At 45.1% G+C, this 24,405-nt stretch overlaps 1 protein-coding gene across 1 annotated transcript in view; it reads right to left on the bottom strand.

Moving 5' to 3' along the window:
- The window catches only part of klhdc8b (kelch domain containing 8B), an 87,090-nt gene that overhangs the window by 57,383 nt on the left and 5,302 nt on the right, over positions 1-24,405 (bottom strand). The window contains exon 2 of the mRNA XM_023825860.2: positions 18,343-20,342. Coding sequence (XP_023681628.1) covers positions 18,343-18,739 — 397 coding nt within the window. The 5' untranslated portion in view covers positions 18,740-20,342. The remainder of the gene's footprint in view (positions 1-18,342; positions 20,343-24,405) is intronic.

Raw genomic sequence — 24,405 nt, 5'->3', positions numbered from 1 at the left:
GCACTTCAGACATATTTTTTTCCATCTCCAAATGATCCAGTACAAAACCAGATCAGAGAGTTTTATTGTTTAATGAATAAAAGTTCCTTGAGGTTTCCCTAACCTTTATATGATTAATCAGTGTTAGTACTTATTGGAGTGGCTTTTAAAAAAACAAACTGTTACATAAGAAGAATGTTACTGAGTAATGGTTTTCTATTACTGCTGGTTAGTCTGTGAGTCAGTTTGAGATCCAAGTGATAATGGCATTTCACCAATATCCATTTTGATAATAGATGCTAATGGCATGGAATGCATAATAATTTCACATTCAGCATGTCTCATGTGCGGGACCTCCTGTAACTGGCAATAACTAAAAACAAAAAAAAAACTGAAGGCACAACATGACCAGAAAGAGAAGAGCTATGCTTCAGAAATAAATTACAGAGGAAATTGGGAAAATATTATGGACAACCTTTTCTATATGCCACCAAGTTCTACAGAGGCATCCAATGAATATGAAGCTGCTACAGGTTAGAAAAACAGTGTAATTGCTACATCACATTGGATGGCTTCTCAAATACGATTGTAATGGAGTTTCCCTCACTGGAAGGAAAAGGGTCAATGAGACTGCAGCTACAGGAAGGCTCCCTCAAAGCTCAGAAAAAGCTGTCAGCGGGTGGCCAGAGGTCTCTTGTTAGAGAGAGAAAAAATTGGTCTATAAATGGAACAGAGGGTTCTCAGGCAGGCCATATTTTTGCAGGCCTCTAGGCGAGTCTTGAAAGGGGCGACCTCTTCAGGTCGTCTCTGCAAAGGAGATCTCCCAAAATTTGTGGGCCACCAGGAATGTGGTAAGAAAACTGGTATCGAGCCCCAACACCATTAGAAATTACTGTGAGGGAACTGAGGTTCAGCAAGTGAGCCAATCCAAGCAGTGTACAGACAATGCAGCCTGGAAGATTTTATGTTTAATCAGTCTATTTCAAGTCCCAGAAAGGTGGAACTGGTGTGTGTGTAACTCACATTGAACCATGCTTAATATGTTTAGTTCCATCCATCAGCTCTATACACTTTCCATAACTGCATGTCACATGCTGTGTGCCTAATGAGCCTGAAAGGTATGGCATGTCCTGTGAAGCATGCTGGGCAGGACAGCATTCCATCACCAGGGACTCACACACACATGATCACACACATTGGGTATGTGAGAGAAATTCACGTAAATGCATGTTTCTGGATTACAGAGGAAAATTGAGTAAACATAGTGAGAACATAGTTCCACTACGTGTCCACAATACATTTACATATTCAGTATGACTGCCCTAAAACACTATGACCTTCACAAAATGTTTTACACAAGTGCCATCCCACATCTACACTGTTCCCTCTTCAGGACATGACGGTCAATGCGGCTGCATGAGTCGATAATTCACTGACAAATTTACTCAAAGCTTACAAATGAGTCCAGTGACCTGAGCAGACATTGTACTGGACCTTGGTGCGCAACCCACCACCTGGGAAACCTCCAATCAAAAGTGACCCAGTGATACTGTTTCATGGCTATGATCCCATCCTCAACCACGTTGGCACCTCCAAACCAAGAAGACACCAGAACCTTCACAGTCTCTCACGCCCTGCTCCATTCCTTCCAGCTGAGGTTGCAATCAGTCTTATGAATCACCCTTTATCAGATCTTTTTTACTGTAAAACATTTCTAACTTTTGTCTCCCCATTGGGGACCATGGTAAAGAAAGTGGAAAGTTTTTCGATCCTCTGGTGTCAGCATTGCCCCCTCACGTAGTTGGAGATTGCCTGTGTCACATTGCATGCATTGCTGGCTGAATCTCCAGCGCCCTCCCATTTACTCACATTAAATAATGCACCAACCTCCACACATCAATTACAAGGTGGACTATAGAGCCAGGGATGATGGAGCAGGAGGAGAAGGAGCTTTCTCCAGAACCCTACCTGCACGCCAGTTCCACTGAGCGATCTCACAGGTAGAGAGTCCTTCCCCTTCATTTTAACTCCCACCACGGGACAAATAAGGTAAGAGAAAAGGAGGCATTATGAAGGAATCTCCACGGGGGGCTAACAGGGATGTCCAGGGCCAGCACACTGAATGTGAGACTGTAAACTGGTCGCGGTAAATGCAGACGCATCACGCAGCCCTCAGCGAGCTGCGCAGACACTGTCTGCCCTGGCCACACATCGCCACTGCCAACAGTAAGCCTTTCATGCTCTAAGATGAAACGCTGCCAGTGTGTACCACAGCGAAGGCACATATACAATGCTTACACATTGTTTTACAGATTTCACTTAAAGGAGTACATGATAATGTCAGGAACAGGCTGCATAATGGAGGATATAGGGTGTAAATCAAACACTCTACATCTCAAAGGCTTTTTGGCCATAAGGGCACACCTGTTTCAAATAAGACATTTTTTTCTGATTAACCACGATGCCTCCTGGTCCCAATAGGTAACACACACAGGTAGATAAACTGGAGTGCTTGCAGTCCCAGTACAAATGGCACTGAGATCTTGGGCTTTATGCAATAATAAAACAATGTGATGGCAGGCCAGCAAATTTCCCGAAAACATAACCGTAGAAACCAGCTCCACCAAAAAACTATTTAAGGAGCAGTTCCAAAAGCATTCCCTGCTCCACCAGCTCCATTCCGGCTCTCTTCATTTTGTCCTCTGTGCCGCTGGAAGGCCAATGGGATGCTACTATACACAGTCTATAATTGTACATATTCATTTGCCAGGACTAACAGCACATCCATTCACAATTGCCCAGTAATGTCTTTTTCCAGAGGTCTTTTTCATGGCTCAGTGAATAATAAACATATTCCATTAACAGGTGTTAATGATGTGCCTCAGGGCTTACACTTCTGTGTATTTATAAAATTAAAAAAACACAATGTTCTGTCACATGTACATACTTCTTTCATTGTGGTGCATTTTCATAAATAAACCAAAATACTTATCATCTGTTCACCTAATTAATTTGTTTTGTCTGTCAATTAGAACTGAATTGTGACAGCAAAAAGGTTTTTTCTGCTTGTTGACAGGGCATGTATTTGATGCTTAATTACTGATTTAATTTCTCTCAATTGCAAGGTAAAAAGCTCTTATCTTCAAGCACAACCAAAGGCTCAGAAAGTAATATGTCCCCCATCATAAATTTTGCCGAGTGGTGGGGGTAGGGCGTGCCCCACGATAAATTTTTGTAGCCCACAAACCCAACCGTCCACCAAGAAAATGCCCAGTATGCCATGCCCCTAGATTCCACAGACCTTCCTAAGTTCTCCGCTCTTAAGAACCTGCAGGAGTGTTTAAGGCCACTCCTGCCAAAGCCACAACTGAACATTTGTTAGATTCCTAAACCATTCCAACCTGGAAAACACAACCACTGCACACTTGAGGAAAGAGACTCTGCGAGCAGAGTTTACCTACAGATATCAGCAATGACGGCTGTGCTTAAGAACGCAAAAATGGAAATGAAAATGAAGTGAAGCTTATTCTAACATGTTTTAAAAGATCAACACCAACTCAGAAAGCAGCAGCATGGGAATGCAACCATCTCTCAGCCTTAATCGGCTTTGTGCAGCACTCTTCATTCATGGTGACAAACCCTCCGTATGGCGCTACAGAGAGACAAAACATCTGAAAATCCGTGCATCCCCAGGGTGGCAGGGACCGCCATGGCCGCCACCTTTCATCAGCTCTCTGCTCTGTTATATTTATTTTGAGTAGATTTTTCTTGCACAAATTACAGAGCATCTCAAATGCAAAAAATGTGTTTGAATGATTGTATTTCTCAGGATGGGTGACAGGTTCTGTATTTGCATTAATTTTTCCTATTGAAATATTCACTAAGGGTTGGCGCCCCATCCTGGGTTGTTGCCTGCCTTGTGCCCATAGCCTCTGCGACCCCCCCCCCCCCGATGGACGTATTTTCACAAAGAGTTAAGAGGTTAACTGTGGGGTTGTGAATAACCTGAGGAACCTGAGGGTTTCATCACGGGATGTGAGGTACAGAATGTGCATAGAGACCTCTGAGGAAGTATTGGGAGATGCAAAAAGATCAGCTCAGATCCATGTCCTTTACAGAGACTAGGGTTCAGCTCTGAATGAACAAAGTGTCAGTTTACTTTCAGATTTTTTTCTAAAAGACAGTGTCTCTGGAAGGTACTTCAGAGCCCTTTCCCAGTCAATACAAACGTGGAGATTCTGGACAGAATTAGTTCTTGACAGTTCCAGTTAAAAAAAGATGGTATATTTCTAAAGGGTTAATTACCTACACATAGCAACCGCTTTCCTTAGAAACAGCCATCACCATAGAAACCAAAGTTTAAAAACCGCTTCCTTTTGATAACGGTTGTCTGTAGACAGCAAGCTAACATGTGTAAATTACAATGCTTAATACTGTACAGGTCAATGCAAGTAACGCTTTGCATTCAGTGTCCAATTTCTAAAATAACGAAACCCTAGAACATCAAATCTTCCCAAAAACAATCTCCCTTCTTATACTGGTCAATATTCATGAGAAATGTTTATTTGATTAATCAAATCACAGCGTTTTGGGGACCAATTGGAGCGATGATGGAGGGCCAACTGGATAGATGATGGAGGGCCAATTGGAGCGATGATGGAGGGCCAATTGGAGCGATGATGGAGGGCCAATTGGAGAGATGAAAGGGAGCGTGAGGGGGACCTTCTCCTAAAAGCAATCTTGTAAAGGTCTCTTTAAGCCAACATAAAGATGTCTTAATTGAATCCTCTAATTTTTGGAAAAAGGAATGAAATGTCCCAATATTATTTAAGTAAAACAACTTAATGCCTTTGTGGGATTAAATTCCACTAGAACTGGTGGGCTGTTACTGAAAGGAGGAACTGAGTCAGACCTGCTCAGGGTACGACGTCACAGCAACCTGAGAATAATGACCCGTGGCTACAAAGACAGTGCAGGATAAGTCTGAACACAGCATCAGCAAAGTCGACATGGCTGGATGCAAGGGTGCTGCGGCTGTGGGTGGGCCAGGGTCTGAGGCTCTCTGTGCCCCCTACCAGCCCCAATGCTCACCCCTCTCCCATAAAGAGCCTTTCAGTTAAAAACAGAAGCAAATCGCTCTTCACTCAAGCTATACTGAGCCAGAAAACCCAGTGGCGAGGATGAGGAAAAATATTCCTGGTGACCGATTCATTGGCTCATTTCGCCTAATGAATTACTGATATAGAGACTGGATGCCAAAAATGGTGTTGTGCCTCTTACAATGACTAGGGAGGGGCCCGACTCTGCAGGAAGATCCGCTCATTCCCAGCGCTTTGGGCGTGAATTTTGTTTGGGACACTGTGTTTCCACTCTTGAGGTAGTCAGACTCCCAGAATACACCACTGTACCAAAATGCTCACACTGCAGAGGGCCTTCAGGAGGTACTTACTGTGGCACAGAGGCTCATCCCACTAGGTCTCTGCAATTCAGCAGACATAAAAGCAGACACTGAGCTGATCACCATCTGGAAAACTCAAAACCCTCCTATTGTTATTTAACTGTTATTGAAATTGCCTTAGATTTGGAACATGAGGATCTGCAGAGCAGCTGGATCTGATCATGTCTGGCTGCTGAGCCCATGTTAGATGTAGATAAACAGTAAGAACTCAAGCCATGAGGACTGGCAAAACTCACACCCTGGCACAGTTGACACTACCCACAACCTGACACATCTGGCATTACCCACACCCTGAACAACTGGCACTACCCACATCACCCACATCTTGATACAGCCCACGCTACCCACAGCCCGGAACAGCTGGCTTTACCCACACCTTGGCTTAGTGATTCTAGGTTTGGGGTCCTACTGTGTTAGCTGTAGGACTGGACTGTGTTCCCCGCAGACATTATAACTTTCTAACATAAAGGGCAGTGGTTTGAGCCGTGCCTCAGTGATCTCAGGACATTACCTTAGGCACTCTAAGGTTTTTCTCTATTATCATGTAAGCGTGTACATGTAACTTAACATGATATAATATCACATAAAATATCATTTATGACCAGGGATCAGCTGTGACTAGGAAAAGAGCACTCAATGGCAGGATGTCATCCCTGAAATTAACCAAGGGGTGACTAAGCTATGGGACCTGGAGCGCCCCCTTTAGTCTCCCAGGAGAATGCTGCATTAAGCTAGCATGCTGCACAGGGTAGGACTCCCACCTCTGACTGGAGGTTTCTAATCCAGCAGCCTGTGAAGTGATGCAACTGTTGAACCTTTGAACAAGGCCTTTAACCTCAATTGCCCTAGGGGTGCTGGACACTGGCTGACTCTGCACTTTCTGACCCCAAAACCTTTATATATGTCTGTTTGTGTCATGGAGTACAAGATGAGATATAAAAACTGCCCAATTTCCCCACAGGGATGAATAAAGTATTATTATTATTATTATTAGTATTATTATTACAAGCAAAAAAAGGGAAATCAATACAGCCAGCAAATAGAAAGGGAATGGGGATTGTCTGAGTCACAGAATACAAATGATCCTGGGGGCTGTTTCTGCATGAGAGAGACACTATTCACATGCCTGCTCAGAGATAAACATGCATACAGTCACGTGCAAGCACCAGGACATCTGCTCACGTACATATGTGCACACCCCCTGTAGCTATGTCACTGCCTGGATGTGCACACACATGGCTTAATATTGATTGGGCTGAGGTGCATAAAGGTGTATAACCAAAAATAATTATTGGAAATTCTTTTTAATTACTCAAACTGGAAAACGATATCTGTCAGCAACCTTGTCCGCTATGAGCACAGCACATCTGAGATTAGGTGAGTGTTTCAGAACTGGACATCAGTATGATTGGTTGAATGTCTTCGACGAGTGTGTCAGGCATTGCTGATTATCTACAGCGACAGATGTACAGCTCTTCTGGAAGAGAGTGGTCGCTGTGCTTTTACGCAGGTATAGGGATAGACTGTGTACTGCCAAAAATAACATGACAGCTAAAACAGAGAGCACTGGCAAGTGATCCAGCACACTCTGCACGAGTGCACAGGTGTTCTTTGCATTCGTCAATTTTTATGTATCTTACTGTGGTAGATTGAGTGAGTGGTGCCTTGAAGTCATACTTCTGAGGGACAAATACCGCAAGCTTCGGCGCTGAGTAGGATGGGTTCTGCAAAACACCTCCTTGCGGAGCAGAGCGCTGGTCTTTGTCATCACGGAGACGACCGACCCCACAGCCGCAGCCTGCATACACACAAACACACACACCGCTCACACATCCCCGCACTCCCACCGCTGCCAGATGGGGAGGTGGACTGGAACATAGGAAGGCGAGCATGCAGACAGAGGTAAACACGACAGGAAAAGAGAGGATCAGGCAGATGTGGAGAGACAAAGACGTGAGCAGGCAGGTGGCAGAACTATCACTGTCGGCCTGTTCATGGAGACGTGACCATAGCAATGACCTCGAGTGGTACTGCTATGCTGTGCTGCTCCACCCTGCCCGTGCTCCACCGACCTGCTCCAGAGGCATACAGATTTATGCATTTTTTGCATGCGTCTTCAGGGGTGTAGGCTGTTACTCCCAAAAAACACTCGGCAAGAGGTTTTCGTTTTGTTTGGTGACACAAAGGCAAACAGCGATTCACAGTGAGGTCTTTCACTTCTAGAAAATTCCCCGAGGTAGGCCATCCTGGGGACTTGCCATGTTTGCTGGTTTTTCTGCCAGCTGAGCTCTTAATTGGGTTTTGTTCCACATCCTGGCACTTTTTCAGTTCTGAGAGAGCCCCAGGAGGTCTGCTCATCCTGATAAGAAGATGAATAAGTAAGAGAAACTCTTCTTTGACACCTAATACCAAGCCTTTGAGTGTCACACTACTTCTAATAATTAATTGACTGGTTGAGTAATTATCTGGTTCCTAAAATCATCACGTGTTTTGTTTTAAATAAGCGTTTGATGCTACATATTTATATAGCTTGAATGAACCTCGAACTGCTGAAAGGGTGGTGGGAACCCAAAGCAGGATAGCACTGGGCCCCGGGGACCATAGGTAAGGAGACCTGTGGCCAGGACAAGCCACTCTTGGTGTAAAGTGCCCGCAAACATGGAATGTTGGCTGCTGTGGATGTGATCTAAAAAAACTGCCCCGGGCAGGTTACCCACAACAGGCACTCCAGTGAGTATCACCGGGACACTGGGCGTCCTTGTTTTGGTGGGACTTGTCATTTTCTTACACTCACTACATTTACATGCCCACAATCGAATTTTTGTGTTAATTGAGTAAAACCAGATATTTAAAGTACATATAAAGATGTTAGTCTGACTGAAATCATACTAAATCGAATTTCTCTTCTCAGACTGACACACCCAGATATTGCGACTGAGTTCATGTACACATTCAATCGGACTCAAACTGGCCGAGGCACTCTGCACATGCTCCACAGTTTCCTCTCTTGGGTTTTGACCAAGAAGTAATGGAAGAAGCCAGTACACAGACAAAGCATGGAGCATAGCAGAGGACGTACAGCATGTACAAAATGTACAGCGCTGTAAATCTGTTCAATTCACCGCTCAACTAAAGGGTACTTTTCCAACATAACAGATACCGTACTTTTGATACTTCAAGAAGGTACCAAAAGTACGGTACTTCAAGGGTTGGTTTTCCTCTGCCATAAAAACTGGTACCGGCACCAAATGATATTACAACGCAAGGTGAGGTACAGTGGTACCTCAGAACTCAAACTTAATCCGTTCAGAACTCGGGTTTGAATCATAAAAAGTTTGAATTTTCCCCATAAGAAATAATGGAAAACCAATTAATTGGTTCCTGGCCCCAAAAAATTACACCTAAATATGTTTTTTTTTTTTAGCATTTAAACACAAAATGAACAGGATAAAACAAGAAGAGCATATACTGTACTAAACACATCTAAGCACATTTATCAAAACAGTAATTTGTAAAGTAAGAAGATAAATGTGTAAAGTAAAAAAAAAACCAATGTGTCCTGCCCCGATCGTCTGCTCCTTCCGTGTGCCATGCCCCCTAGTTAACCTCGTGTGGAATCCCCGCGTGATCAGCTGTTTCTGGTTGTTGTCATTAGTCCTCTATATTTCTTCCGCGTTTCAGTTTGTTTCCCCAGTCCGGTCATTGTATTGTCCATCTGTGTTTTGCCTGCCTTACCTGTAATTAAACCCCGTATTCCCCAATACCCTGACGTCTGCACCTTTGTCTCCGTTCCATCCCCGCTCGGCACGACAATATTATTATAATTAAATGTATTAATGGTTTATTATTAATGATATAAAAATAATTAATAAGAAATCTTTATTTTTAAAAGTATTTTATTATATAATAATAATTACTGTTACTGTCTATCATTGTCTAAATGTATTTTTACTGTCTAAATATATGTATTCAGGTAGTGTAAACATGCACGACGCTATCACAGCGAATGCAAGGCTGAGACTGAAGCGTTACCCTTTGTTTCCATTGAGAGACGTGCTGCGTGACTCATTAAGCATGACTCACTAAGTTATCTTAGGTCGGCGTTCACGGTTCAACTTCTGAGATTCAGATCGAGTTCTAGGTCATTTTTTTTTCCAACTGGTTGGTTCGACTTTTAAGAAATTGGAATTCTAATGAGTTCGAGAACTGAGGTACCACTGAATTTTGTACTGAATCAAAAAAATGACTAGTATACTATAGGGCTGGACGATGTGTGTTATTAATATCAACATTGCATGTTATGTACATCCAATTCTTATATCGCTAGTCAACTAGATTAAGATCAGGCTTTTTCTTACCTTCAATTTCGTACAAATATTATAGCGCAGGGAGTTTAAGTCTAAAACATTTTTACTTTGTCAAAGGAAAAAAAACCTAGCAAGTTTTGCAAATTTAATGATCATTTATTTTCAAGATTATCTAGTACAGTTTTAAAGTTTTACCTTCTCTACTTTTGCATGAGCGCTGTATGCCTTCTCTGAGACAATATCACAATCATTTTCATCCTTAATTGCTGTTTAAATCAATCCTAGTGTCACGCCCGGCTCATCCGATCCTCGTGTGTGCCACGCCCCCCTCGTTACCTCGTGTTAATTCCCGATCGTGATCACCTGTTACCTGTTACAGTATGTTCAGCCTGTCCTGTGTATTTAGTCCGCATCTGAGTTAGTTTCCCCAGATCCGTCATTGATGTGCGTCGCTGTCTGTCCTGGTCACGGTAATAAACCCGTGATTTTCGCCTTCCTGCCTCGTCTTTCCCCGCGATCGTGACAGATTGACGGATCTCGACAACACACCTCCGCGGATCGATGACCAATGCATCAATCTGCTCCGCGAGGTGCTCTATTGGCTAAACCTGCCTGAGGTCCGTGAGGACGTCAGACTAAGGGAACTAGCCAGCAAGAGCGGGACCCTCCTTCAGGAGCCGACGTGCGCGAACATCTCCGGCAGCCACCAAAGCCGGAGAAAGAAGAGGCGCAAGGGGAAAGAACAGGAAGAAGCCCCGACTGTGTACCTGAGGGCTTGCTCTCTCCCTGCTGCCTCTCTCCCCGCTGAATATCAGGAGGAGCTTCTCCCGTTCACCGCAGCCGCTGTCACCAACAGCCTCCATATTCCAGGGTGGCCACCTGGGGTATGTGGGAATCCGGGCTGTTTTGGACGCTATCCCACGGGTCCTGTGATCTCTTAAAGGGACCACACATTACCGGGAAGCACCAACCCTGGACGCGCTTGCCAAGGTGCCCGAGCTCCCGCCTGCTGCCATTGCTTTACCCGTGGCACCGCCTGATGCTGCCACTCTGCCCGCGGCACTGCCTGATGCCGCCGCTATGCCCGTCTCACCCGTCCTGTCTGCCTCGCCCGTCTCACCCACGCCCCCTGCTGGATATGAGTTGGCGGTGCCCACTGTCGCCGCAAGCCCGCTGCAGCTGCTATGCCCGAGGTCCCGGCACCGCCTACTGCAGCCGCTATGCCCGAGGTCCTGGCACCGCCTGCTGATGCTGCTACGCCCGCGGCGTCGCCTGCCGTCTCACCCATCCTGTCTGCCTTACCCATCCTGCTTACCTCGTCTGCCCTGCCCATCTCGTCAGCACCCCCTGCTGGCTGAGAGTCGGTGATCGCTGCTGCGGCGCCCCCTGTTGGCCGAGAGTCGGCGGTCACTGCTGCACCACCCGAGCCGCCTGCTGCACCGCCCAAGGTCCCGGTGCCGCCTGCATCCCCGCCTCCTCCTGCAGCTACACCTGGGGCTCCAGCGACGTCCCCGCCTCCTGCTGTGCCCGAGGTAGCTGCGCCTTCTCCGCCTGCCGTCACGCCCGAGGTAGCTGCGCCTCCTCCACCAGCCGCGCCTCCTGCTTCGCCCGAGGCCCCGCCTCCGGCTGCTGCTCCGCCCCCTGCAGCACCCGAGGTCTCAGCTCCGACCGTGCCTGCGGCTCCAACCCCTGTGACTTCGACCCCTGTGACTCTTGCCCTGGTGCTCGTGACCCCAGTTCATGTCCCCGAGGAGGTCCCAGACCTCTCAGCCGTTGCTCCTTTTCCCTTGGTGGAGGAGGAGCTTGAGTGGGACCCCTCGGGGACTTCCCTGATGACTCCTCTGCCCTCACCCTGGCGAGGTCGATCCCAGCCCGAACCCCGCCTTTCGGTGTCCCGAAAGGGCAGGGGACACCTCCGCAGGGGTCGAGTGCCGCCCGCCCTGCCCCCTGGCTTGCCCTCAGTCGCCTTAGCTGGGGCTCGGGGGGGCGCCTGCGGGTGCTGTGGCTCCAGGTCGGTGGTCGCCTGCGGGTCCCCCTCCGACGTCTCGTCGGTCACCTTCGGCTCCTTGGTCGCCTGCGGGTCCCCCCGCTCCGGCGCGTCATCAGACGGCGCCTTCCCCGGCTCTGGCTGCCCCGTTGCCTGCTGCGGCTTCCCCCTCCTCCTTGCCTTCGCCAGTGTCCCCTCCGGCTTCTTCGTTGCCTCCCCTGGTGCCCCCTCCAACTCCCTCCTCGTCCTCTTCGTCTGTCTCTTGGCTTGTCTCCTTGCCCCCTGTTTCCGGTGCCCCGTTGATGGTCTTGTTTTGCCTTCCAGGTCCTGTTTCCCCGGTCTCGTCTCGTCCCTCGCCTTTAGGGGGGGGGTTCTGTCACGCCCGGCTCATCCGATCCTCGTTTGTGCCACGCCCCCCTCGTTACCCCATGTTAATTCCCAATCGTAATCACCTGTTACCTGTTATGTTCAGCCTGTCCTGTGTATTTAGTCTACGTCTGAGTTAGTTTCCCCAGATCCGTCATTGATGTGTGCAGCTGTCTGTCTTGGTCACGGTAATTAAACCTGTTTGCCTGTGGATTTTCCCCTTCCTGCCTCGTCTTTCCCCGCGATCGTGACACCTAGATGGTTTAGTGAGAAATTTTTTGCATACACTGATATTAACCACAGAAAATTTTTTTGTTTCATAAGTACCTCAATGTTTATTACAACAAAATCACACTGCAATATTTGAAAAAATTCCAATACCGTGCTGTCATAGTATATTATACAAAATACTTTATTTCTTATTATGCTATCCTGATCTTGTTGTATCTGTTCTTCCGACCAGATCGTAATTAAAGCTTATGTCACTTAATTTGTCCATGCATCCATTATTATTAATTTTATTTTTTTTACATCTGTGGCGTAATAGGTCAGTGGGAAAAGCCGAATACTAACAAGCTTAAAGGAGCCATATCGCCACCTATTGCAGCAGAGTCGGACATACTCTGTCAATCAATTCCCCTCCTGTGCATGTATACTGGGACAAGGACAGTAGTCTGATTAAGTGGTGTAGTAGAGTTACAACCGTAGCTCAAATTATCTGTGCATGTAAATGTACTGACTGATAAGCCCTGTCTGGACAGGATTAGTTTTACTTAGAGAGGTAAGAGGTTAGAGAGCTACATAGTTTATAAAGTGTTTTGATGGGCTGATTTAGATGGGATAAGAACTGTACTGTATGTAGTCCCCAAATTCACAGAGATGACAAAGATAAAACAAATTCTGTCCAATTTGAAAGAAAGTGATGACAAAATTTCCATTTTTGGGTGACCTATCCCTTTGACGTACTTAATCAAACACAGAACAGAACTCTTTTCCCTCCCAGCTATACAGTAGCTTATAAACTGGTGTACTCAGTAGTGTTGTAAACCTATTGAAAGCCTAGACAAAGGAGAGGCGTTGAGTGTAGGTTGTTTATGTGGAAAACTCAGTACCCATTCAAGTTCTGTTTATAGCGGGTTAATTCTATTTCCACCTTACAAAAAAGTGGCGTGCCTTAGATAAGGCCTTATTACCAAAACGATACTTTGAATTGGACTACAATTACTGAAAAAGGCCCACATTTGCTGGAATACAGAAGGTAATTCACTCCTGAATTTTTTACTGTGGAGGCTTGTAATAATCACAGACACTGCAGAGTTGGACTTGATTAAACTTATGGACCTTGTAGGTAAGGTTGCTTCAGTTACATCACAAGCCCAGGTAACAGTTACCCCGAGGAGTACCACCTTATACTGCTGCTGCTACTTGGTCTTCCTCACTATTTTTACAAGATCAGTTTTATTTACTCCTGGCATATTCCCTTTATCCTATTTTATTTTACCTGATTACCTTCTCCCTCTCCTCTGTATTTACATGTCAATGGCACACAGTATTGTATGTGCGACCCTCACCACAAGCATTTCATTGTACTGATGTCTCTGCCTTACTGTGCATATGGCAAATAAAGACCTTGACTTGACTCCACCAGCATGCATCAGCTTCCTGCTAGCATGCATTTCCATGCTGGCCCTAGCTTGCATCTCTCTCTCTCGTCATATAATTTTCACGTTCGTTAGCATTTTCACACTCAAATCCTGCCTCCCCTACATTTCATTATATCTGACGGCATGACTAGCGTCAAACTGCCGAGTGGGGTTTACACAGAGTAATTACAAATAAATCACTCCTCTGCCTTACGTAGCTACAGGGGGCATCTGTCACGCTGGGGAGGTGATTGCTATTCAAACAAGTGAGCCAGCATATGGGCCCTGCTTGAGAACGTCCAGTTTCTCAATAAGCTTGGTGTGAAAAACAGCAAGAGAGCAAGGGTGGGGGGTAAGGGGGCCCTCACATAATCCACTAGGATTCCAGGGCAAGGAACGTTTATTTGATTAGGGAACGCACTACTGTGTCCCCTGCACAACCCCCGCCCCCCCACAGAAAGTCATCAGAGGTGATAACCAAGTTCATAATTTGCTGACAAGATAAAACACGTGAGAGCATGGTGCCCAGCAGTGCCAGTAGGGGGCAACAGAGGTGACACATCATCAGCACCGTGTGAGAGAGCACAGCGTACCGTCATTAAATGCGGCACCTGACAACCCACTGCAAACGCAGCGTTGGGTCAAAGCCCATGGTCCCACTCAGTGCCGTACAATGCCCTTTACGGTGCTGCTCTCTGCCACAGCGGCCATAAAGTCGGGGAAGAGCATGGAACCCAGGCTGGCAGTGGTGACACGCACCAGCAGGCCGTCCAAGTGACCCTGTGACAGCCGCTCCCCACACACAGTAGCCAGCCAGAAAGGCAAAAGACCATAACCGGTGCCGTGGTGGTGGGGGGCGGGGACATTTTTATTTTATTTTGATACTATATTTTAATAAAGACATCCATCAAAAAACTGATTTTCCAATTACCCCCCCATAACCTCCCATGAAAAACTTGATCAGATTTGTTCCAGATAAGATTAGGACAGGAGAGAAGGATGGAAGGACACGTTCAGATCAGGATGAGCAAAGCCGGTGCCCTGAGTTACCAGCCAGTAATGGCTTGGGACACCAGAGAGAATCTCCTATGAGACTCCTTTACTTACTGTCAAGGCTCCCAGCAATGTGGGAGCTGACAAGTTATATCTTTTAATTGCTTATGCAGACTGATAAGTGAGAAAATTTAAAGGAGCAAAAAGGGAACGACATCAGCAGATAAACACACGCTTGATAAAAACTGCTCACAAATTCACGTCTGTGGCTTCTAGGCGCACAGCGGAACTCTCCAGGGTGTGGCGCTGCTGAAGCCTCTCTGACTAACAGGTAATGTACATGAGGAGCTAGAACAGCAGGACTATGCCGACTAGGCCATTGAATGAGCGTGAATGACAGTCCCCTTCACTCAGTTGGTGTGCCCCTAGTTCTACACACATACACACACACACATGTGCACACACAAACAAACACCTGTTTCCAGGCAACAGCAATGATCACCTTGTGAGGTTCCTCCAGCAAAGACAGAGTGACTGAGAAAGCACGCAAGATTAAAAAGGGAACGAGAGGTGAAGCAAGAGAACTTGGACCTGTTACTCGTCGTCCATCTCGGATCCTGCTTGTAATGCACTATATTGACTTGTTTACCATTTGCAAAAGCGTCACGTTATCCATTTAGAAGCCGAGGCCCTCAAAACATGCTGACAACTCATAAGTGTGAACAAACCGCGATTCCAGCGAGGGCATTTGTTCTAGTCATGTATAATCTCCATTTAAGACCACAATAATATCCTACCCAGGATGCCATGCCTTATGCTGCCTTGGAGGCCTCGGCTTTAACAGTGTACTAGAGGAGCATCTCCACAGCAAGAAGTAGCTCTAGCTGTGGGGGAGATATTTGTCCCAAAATGACAGGACTAGTGCACAACTGGGTAAAACTAGAAACACTGAATGGAAGTTCCAAAGGGACCATGTGGTTAATATCAGTGTATGCAGGAAAGTTCTGAGAAATCTGAAATTATCAGAAGTTTAATCATGAAAATGAACATACATAGATTCTGCAGTATTAATTAAGGACCCTCAGAGTAAATGATACTTGAAAAGGGCACACAACTTCATTGGGTAATGCTCTCATCCAAACATTGGTAACCCTACTCCCATCTGGAAGGAGTACAGAAGCCTCTGCTCTTCCCAATAGCTGTCTACCTGCTGAGCTCGCAACATGACCAATAATATTCACCCACTTCCAGCCAGAACATGAAGTGTACCTCCTCCTCCATACTTCATTATTATGTACACTGTATACATATGCTGCACAGGATTCCTGTATTGCTGCATATACTCATTCACACCACACACTGTATACCATGTATACTGTACCTCTGTACATATGCATATATTTTCAATATATTTATTACCAGTGTTGGGCAAGTTACTTCAAAACTGTAATGCATTATTTATTACTTGTTACTGTAATTTCAAAGTAATTTGTTACATTACAATATTACTGTATTTAAAATGTAAGGCATTACACTACTATTGTAAGTAGAGTTTTTCTCACCAAGATAACTGGAAATATGGATTTGGAAATCTATGCTCATCTTGCTCATGACGCTCAATTAGCTCATTACACAGCCAGTGGAAGGTGCTGTGGTATCTAACTGAGCTATAGGCCTATGGTTAAAAACAGTAGAATATAATAGCCACAGCGATGGCTCATGGTGCAATACAAGGAACAATCATCACAACAACAGACAAAAGGTCAAAGTCTGGCAAATAGTGATAGAAATACTGTAACTTTAGGCCTAGTCATATTAACATTAATTGAACTGTATTGTAATGTCTAAAGATATGACAGGATAAAAAATTAGCATTTCTATGCCTTTACAGTCATCCCTCGCGCTTCGACTTTCGCGGCTTCACTCTATCGCGGTTTTTTGTCTATTGATTAAAAAGTTGATCGAGACAATGAAAATGATACATCGCTACGCATCGAAAGCATGTTTGCTCTTCGTAATTAAATGTCTTTATTAAATATTTCTTCTTTAATATTTTGGGTAATACGAGTGTAATTGTCATGACCTGCCTGTCCGATCCTCTTATGTGCCACGCCCCCTTATTTACCACATATGCAACCCAGCTGTTTTCTGTCAGTTTGATTAAGTTTTACTATCCGGCGTTAGATCAGTTGCAGGTTCACTCATCTCTCTGTTCTGTCTGACTACAAGAAGTGAAACATTTTGCACGGACATTTCTCCTCTGCTGATCTCTCGGTGATTTTGGCGAATTTGTATGAAGAAAAAAAACCATCACTTCATTCCGGGTTAAAAATGCATTGTAATGCACGTTACTGACATTTATACCGAGTAAAATATTACCAATTTTTTTTCTGTAATGCCTTACATTACCTCGTTACAGCAAAAAGCAATGCATTACAGTAATTTGTTACTTTTGTAACGCGTTACTCCCAACACTGTTTATTACACATGTATATATTGTACAGCTGTCTCTAGCACTTCTGCTTTATTTTCCACTTTCAGCCAAACTGCATTTCATTTTCTGAGCACTTGTACTTATGTATAATCTTAATGATGAAACAGAATTTCTTTAAGAAGTCTCATGTTTATAAATGATCAGGTTTCTGTAGGACAGATCATGCGGCCTGATCAAGGCAGATGTGTCATGACATGTGCATGCAGATTTCATGCTAAAAGCCAACAGAATGTGAGTGCTGCTGTGCTTGGAGAAGAGCAACCAAAGTCACAGTGCAAAATACAGAATGTTTTATTAATTAACCAGCGTCCCACATTAGCTGCCCAAAAATTCTTCCCCCGCAATGGATTTGCTCAGTATGTTGGCAGATGATCATTTATTCTCACAGAACTGGAGCAGCTTAAATGGGGAACGCAAAGTAGGTTAAGCGACAATTTTCCCTGCCTTCTTGAAATAACCTGTCAGCAGAGCTGCTTTGAGGGAGTCGGATTATCTGCCCGTGCTTCTAAATAACTGCCATCAGCTCCCACACGAGCCCCCCATGGGACAGGCGGCGGTGACATCGATTGCCCACCCCAAGATGCCGCTCATGCGAGATGCTGAACAAGGTCGTTTCCCACGACATCCGACAAAACACGACTATGCCAACCAGATCCGATCCCCTGCCTTGTAACCCATCAGCCTCCCTCACCACTTCTTGCTTTTTCCGGGCAACTTTGCCTAATTCCCTATTTTGCGCACTGTACGGTTTTGTTAAATCATTTTAACGTACATTCAACATACTGGCAGACCTGATTGGGTCATTAAATGGGCGATGGATGCAATGCTACACTGATGTGGTTTTTGCCCCTCCAGGCACTTAGTAACACAAACAATAAAGCTATAAATAAGCTCCTTTGTGCGACCCTTCCGTCTGCTGTGGAAGGAGCACACGCACAGATTAGGCCATACAATGGCCAATTTTGTAGTCTTACAAGTTCACTTCATGAAGAGTGATGCTCAGGGAGATATCATTGTGGGGTGAGATCTGGAATGAGTGTGACTGACCAGCCAGCATGTGCATTGCGCTCATGAGTACATCACACGCCAAGGGCTCAGCCGGGGGCCCGTCTTACCTTTCTCCACAGTGCTGATGCCCATCGAGGGTTGGCTCAGGCTGGTCTTTCTCTCCCACTTGCCCTCATCGGGGTTGTAGATCTCCACTGAAGACAGCGGGTTCTGCTGGGCGTCCATGCCCCCCATCACCAAGACCCGAGTCCCTAGCGCCACAGCGGCAGCGCCCGCTCGGGCTGTGGGCAGCGGCGGCAGCTGGATCCAGGTCTGTGAACCAATGTCCAGCACCTCGACGCTGTCCAGTGGCAGGCCTGTCTCACTGCAGCCGCCCAGCACGGTGAGCCTGCTGTCCTGGAAGAGGGGCGTGCAGTACACCCTGCGAGTGGGCATGGGAGGGAATACCTCCCAGAAGTAGGACTTTGGTGGGCTCACTGCCATGTTGGGCACTGGCATGGGCATGGCTCCAGGGGGCAGCAGCGAGCACAGATCATAACAAGGGTGATCCTACAAGTGTGGGTTGGAGCTCCTAGTGAGGATGCTGGGGCTGCTTAATCTTCCTGCAGCAGTTCCGGTCAGTACTGGGCAGAGCAGATCCTCCTCAGAGGCCAATCGAACTCTCCAGCTTCTCTGTGAATGGCTAATTCATGCGGTTGTTGCATTTTCACAAAAGACCACTACACCCTTTAAGATGTCCTGACCAGAATGAGGACAGTGACAGTGTCTTTGCTTCCTAGCATGCCACGAAAGGACAGTGTTGTACAATTTCTTCTTTCATAAACCACCAGCAGCTCTTACATTTCATGGAGAGGTGACATTCTGTCAAGGTAGCGCCAGATTAACAAAGAGATTAAGAAAATCAAAAAGTGGTCTCCCCTGGGCCTTTGCTTGGCCAACCAAAACTGAAACCCTGCTACAGTGTCCCAGCGTATTTACGTTAATCCAAAGTTTCCTGCTTCCTGTGCATTTTTCTCCAAGCAGATCAGTGAAGACTCCAGCAGCCAAAGACAAAAATCTCCCTTGAAGTGTTTGAGTCTTTCAATCCACACAATCCCTGCCATAAAAAGCTGCAGCCAGCAGGCTTCACCTTGGATCCACAAAGTCAAGAAAAAAACAAAACGCAAGTTCCCCCGTCGTGGCAGAAGCCACGACATGAATGGTTAAGGCCAGGCTTTGTTATAGCCAGATGGGGAAGTCTGAATTCCGTTCTGTAATGTAGCAGACAAGCCTAGTCAGAGAGCAGCAGTGCACTGAGCTGCAAAGGTCAATACTCCTGATGACATCACCAAGGTCCACCCCAAAGCGGGCTTGTGCCTGGCTAACTGATGGTTGCCATGGGGAGGGTGCAGAGATCCATGTAAAACCTCTGGGAGCCAGAAAGGACCATAATTACTGCCAGCCTCCTGTTGCTGTGAAGGACTGCGTCAGAGGGAATTTCTTTCCAAAGCACAAGATCAATGGATGCTGCCTCAGTCATAGGGTCACGGTCTTAAGTACAGGTTCAGAAGCGAAGCCCAGCAGTGCTGGATGCTCTTCCTCTTACACCAGAGACGTAAACATACTAGGAATTGCAAGCAACTTCAAGCCTAACTTTAGTGCATTTGCGGAAGTTGGAGTACATAATCCAAATGGCAAATTGTTTTGAGTAAAATCATCCAAGACTGGATATCCACACTGTAGCCAATATTAATAACTCTCAAGGCATTTTACTCTTGATCTTGAGAAGCTGTCTTTGCAGAAACAAAATCAGATTATAGTTCCTTAGGTGCAGGAAATCTAAGATGGATAAAACACTTCCCTTTAATACCGAGGTAGAGATGAAGGGTCAAAGGTAACGTGGTACGGCACTTCAATTTACTAAACTGGGACTTGAGAGAGCTTCAAAAGAGCACATGAGAAGGTGCAGAAGCATATCATTGATCAAACAGAGAGTAACTTGCGTACCTCTTTGTTTATAAACTTCTGGATAAAAAAAAGCTTCTTTCAAATCAGTGCCAGGTCACAGGGCATGAAGTGTGGCAACAGGTGAGGTGCAACATGGTGCTGGGGATATGATCCATATGACCTGGAAAAACAAAACATTAATCTTGTTGCATGACAAGAACAACAGTCAGTGATCCAGTTTCAAAGTCCCACTATTATCATTCTATCTACATGTAGCCTCATTTAGCTGAAAAATATTAAACAACCAGCGACTTCAGAATTCAGTAATGGAAAGGTGGCTTATGCAAGTTGTAACAAAAATTAGTATTTCTGAAATACATTAAAGGACCCCAGACACATTTTTTCTTGCCATAAAATTGTGTGCTGGTATAGTATTTACAGTCACAAGTCAGGGATAATATGTCTTAAACCGTAAGAGGAAAATTAACCTAACCAAACTGCAGCTGGTGGAAGAAGAGGAATCTGGAGGTACACTCCCCTGTTCATCGAAAACTCCACTTCAGCCAGTTGCACAGTGCTGCCTGAAAGTGCAGGAAATGCCTCATTTAGCTGAGCATGAAGTACTCGGCTGACCATGTCCATAGCATAAGTGTGTGTGGCCCTGTGATAATGCATGTCCAGTGCAGGGTGTTACACTGCATTGTGCTGCTTGGGATTAGCTGCAGGTCCTCTACACCCCGTGTCTGGCGTGTGCCTGTTACTCATATCACCCTTCCATCTTTGGAATTATCTGTTCAAGATTTGAAATTTGATGGGTACAAATATACTTGCTCTCCTCTCTTAACATTAAAAAAATATGAGTAAAGTAGAGTTGCGAGATATGAAATACAAGATCAAAGGAGATGCCCAGTGTCCCCAAAATTTTAAGTCCCACACTAATCATTCCTAACATCCTCCATAAGGATGCAGCAGATGTGGATCCCTGGAGTCTCACTGCGGGATACGATAAACAGAGCCACGGTGTGTGCAGCTAATTTAGCTGCTCCAACCATGAGGAACAGCCTCTTTCAAATTTGCTGTATTCTGTATATCTTTTTGGCAATACAGAAGACTCTGGTCTATTAGCGGAAAAACAGAATGTTTGATTTACTGTAGAAAAAAGGTTTAGTTTGAAACTACAAAACGATCCATTTAATCGATCACGCCCACAACAGACAAAAACAGGAGCTTAAATAGTCTTGTAGCCTTCATCAACAGCAAGAAGGACAACATCTGTTAAAGATGTATCAGTCTGAGTGTATCAAGCCTGATCTATCAGTCCATCTACCGAACCTGTTGCAGTGGATTTGTGATAATTCAGTTTCCCTTTGCTTAAGTGCTGTTTTCCCGCCAGCCTTGTATTTGGGGACTTGTGTCTATCAGGCGGAGTCCTCTCTGAGGATTCCACGTTGCTGCCAGCACCCCCACATTAATTTTGAAGAGAATTTGCTCTCTTCAGAGTGGCTCCACCAGGCGGGTGATGAAAGGCCTCATTAAACAGCTCCCTGATGCCTGAGACGCAGTAGCAGTGAAACTCCCACCTCAAGAAGGGCAGGAAGCTGCACTCACTGGATACGTCTTTATTAAAAATTCTATCAAAATTTTGATGTTGCCGCATCTATAATTAATTTCCCCAATATCCAACTGTCCTGGCCCAGTTTAGCTCCCTGCCCACCTCATAGCACCCAACATATGCCCAAATTCCGGACCATTACCCCCTCAGGTCGCTAAAAGGTTCAAGACTCATTGAGGAGAAGGTCTGGCAGAGAAGCCATCGAAAGCGAAGGCATTAATATTAAGGCCAGAATGGTAGTAAAGATCTTCGGAAAAACTGAAGAATAGCTTGTGCTGGTCCATCTCTCCCAGGGCATAAGTGACAGAGAAGGAGAACATCTCAGACAACTGCAGTACACATTACATACAAGAAGAGGAATAATATTCATTGAAAAGATGTTTTTAACAGGAGCTTAAATGGACAATAGATTTTTCCTCATGAAGACTGAGAGGAACACCATTCCAAATTTTAGGGTCTCCAACATTAAATGCTCTGCCACCAATAGTTGATAACCTGTGCTTAGGTACAGAAGGTTGGCATCCTATGATCTTAGTATGCAGGCTGTAGTGTAAGGAAACAGTAGCTCAGACAATGTTCTTATGTTCTTATGTTCTTATGTTCAATCCATGGAGGGCTTTAAAGGTAATGAGTATAATTTTATATTTGATTCTTAAAGAAACTGGTAACCAATGTAAAATGTAAATCATAGAGGACAGGAGTGATGTGAGCAGATTTTTTAGTGTGCGTTAGTAAAGAAGACGCAGAATTCTGAACATTCTGTAATCCATTGATATATTTAGTTAGGGAGGCCATAAAATAATGCATTACAACGGGTAATGATGACAGCATGATTTAGTGTTTCAGTATCTTTCACACTGAGGAAAGATTGCAGACGAGCAAAGTTACGGAGATAAAAAAAAATGTTGTTTGTACTATTGAGTCGATGTGTGGCAAGAAGGTAAGAAGTTGATCGAAGATGAGACCCAAATTACAATGTTAAAATACAATGTCAGAGAACAGTGTAAAAGATAAACAAATCATTTGACTAAAGATTTCACAAATATAAAGATATTAAAATCTTGTAAATTTACAAGGTGCTAATTAGCTTTTAAAGTATTCATCACCCTTGTTACTGGGCCTTCTTTACGAACCGCTGAGAGCTAGTAGGGAGGTCAGGACAAATTTGTGAAATTCACCGCCAGTTAAAGGTCAATTCCGCACAGTCAGTTCTCATATTAGTTTAATTACATCCATCCATCCATTTTCTGAAACCGCTTACCCTGTTCAGGGTCGCGGGGGGTCTGGAGCCAATCCCAGAGGCTACAGGCGCAAGGCAGGGAACAACCCAGGGTGGGGCGCCAATCCATCGCAGTACTTTAATGACATGTATTCTAAAGATATTAATGCATCCATCCATCTTCCAACCATTCAGGGTCACAGGGGGGGCCTGGAGCTGATCCCAGGCAGCAGAGAGCAAGCATACCCTAGATGGGATGCCAGTCCATCACAGGGCACACAAACAGACACACGCACACATGCACACACACGTTCTCAAACGATCCTAATAGTTCAATTTGATATATAGGGAGACCCCAGGTGCAAACAAGATCTTAAACTGAAAAAATAATAATACAGTACATAACAACAATAATAATTGTAAAATAATAATAAAAATAACTACAAAAGATCCCACCTAGAAAGTAAAGCAGAATAAAAATGCAGCGCTTCACACAAGTTGTCAAAAATAGATGCATTTAAAAACTTGGTGGGATCAGTATCTATGGTGAACCATGATGCTAAAGACACAGAAGATGACCACCATCCATCAGAAATAGAGGAGCTTCAGAAGGAAGTTTTTTTACAAGACCCTTCTGGAAATTTCTACATTAACCTACTGGGGACCAGTGCACCCACCGTCAACATTGAAATTTATGTTTTCTGTCTATTTCAGTTAATATCTTACTTAAATCTTTTTGCAGAATCATGAAAAAAAAAGATGATGAAAACCATAATCTGCTCTAGTCCCTCCGCAAAAGCTACCATTAAGCTTTCATGCTAATTTGCCAAAGAGGTCTTCAGCACATGACCAGCCAGAAGTAGGTTGTGACTCATGGGAGGGCATTTAAACAACATTATTAATGGAGTCCTTCTATATATACATGATATCTATGCAAAGGAAATGACAGTGAGATCCACCTTCCACCTTCTAAGTATACAAACTTCTAGGATAATCTGCTCGAGTTCCAGCCTCCTCAACTTTCAGACAATTTATCACCAGCACTGAGAGACAGGCGTGTGCTGCCAGGAAGCGAAAGCAAGAATCAGGGACAGCAGGGCTTCCTCTGTCTCTGGGTGACGCACAGATGCACTGGAGAGACATGCTTCAATTATAAGCCCTGTAGCCGGGAGCGGCACTGACAGGTTACTGCACACTGGACATGCCTTTTCAAACCTGCCGTCTCAGACACTGTAACAGCAGTGGTTCCCGGCTCTTTTTGGCTTTGCCTGACGTAGAGTAACATGGGGAAGAAGCAGTTTAGCCCTGTCACACTCCACACTCAAACTTTCCTGTCTCCAGGGCATCCTAATGGAACTCCACTGCTCACAGTTAAAGCTTCTACAGCAACAGTTCTCTATATCTCCAGTAACT

The sequence above is a fragment of the Paramormyrops kingsleyae genome, chromosome 6 (genome assembly GCF_048594095.1).
Source record: "Paramormyrops kingsleyae isolate MSU_618 chromosome 6, PKINGS_0.4, whole genome shotgun sequence".
Classification (NCBI taxonomy): Eukaryota; Metazoa; Chordata; class Actinopteri; order Osteoglossiformes; family Mormyridae; genus Paramormyrops; species Paramormyrops kingsleyae.
The sequence above is the reverse complement of the archived record's forward strand: the minus strand, read 5'-3'. Positions and strand labels throughout refer to the sequence as shown.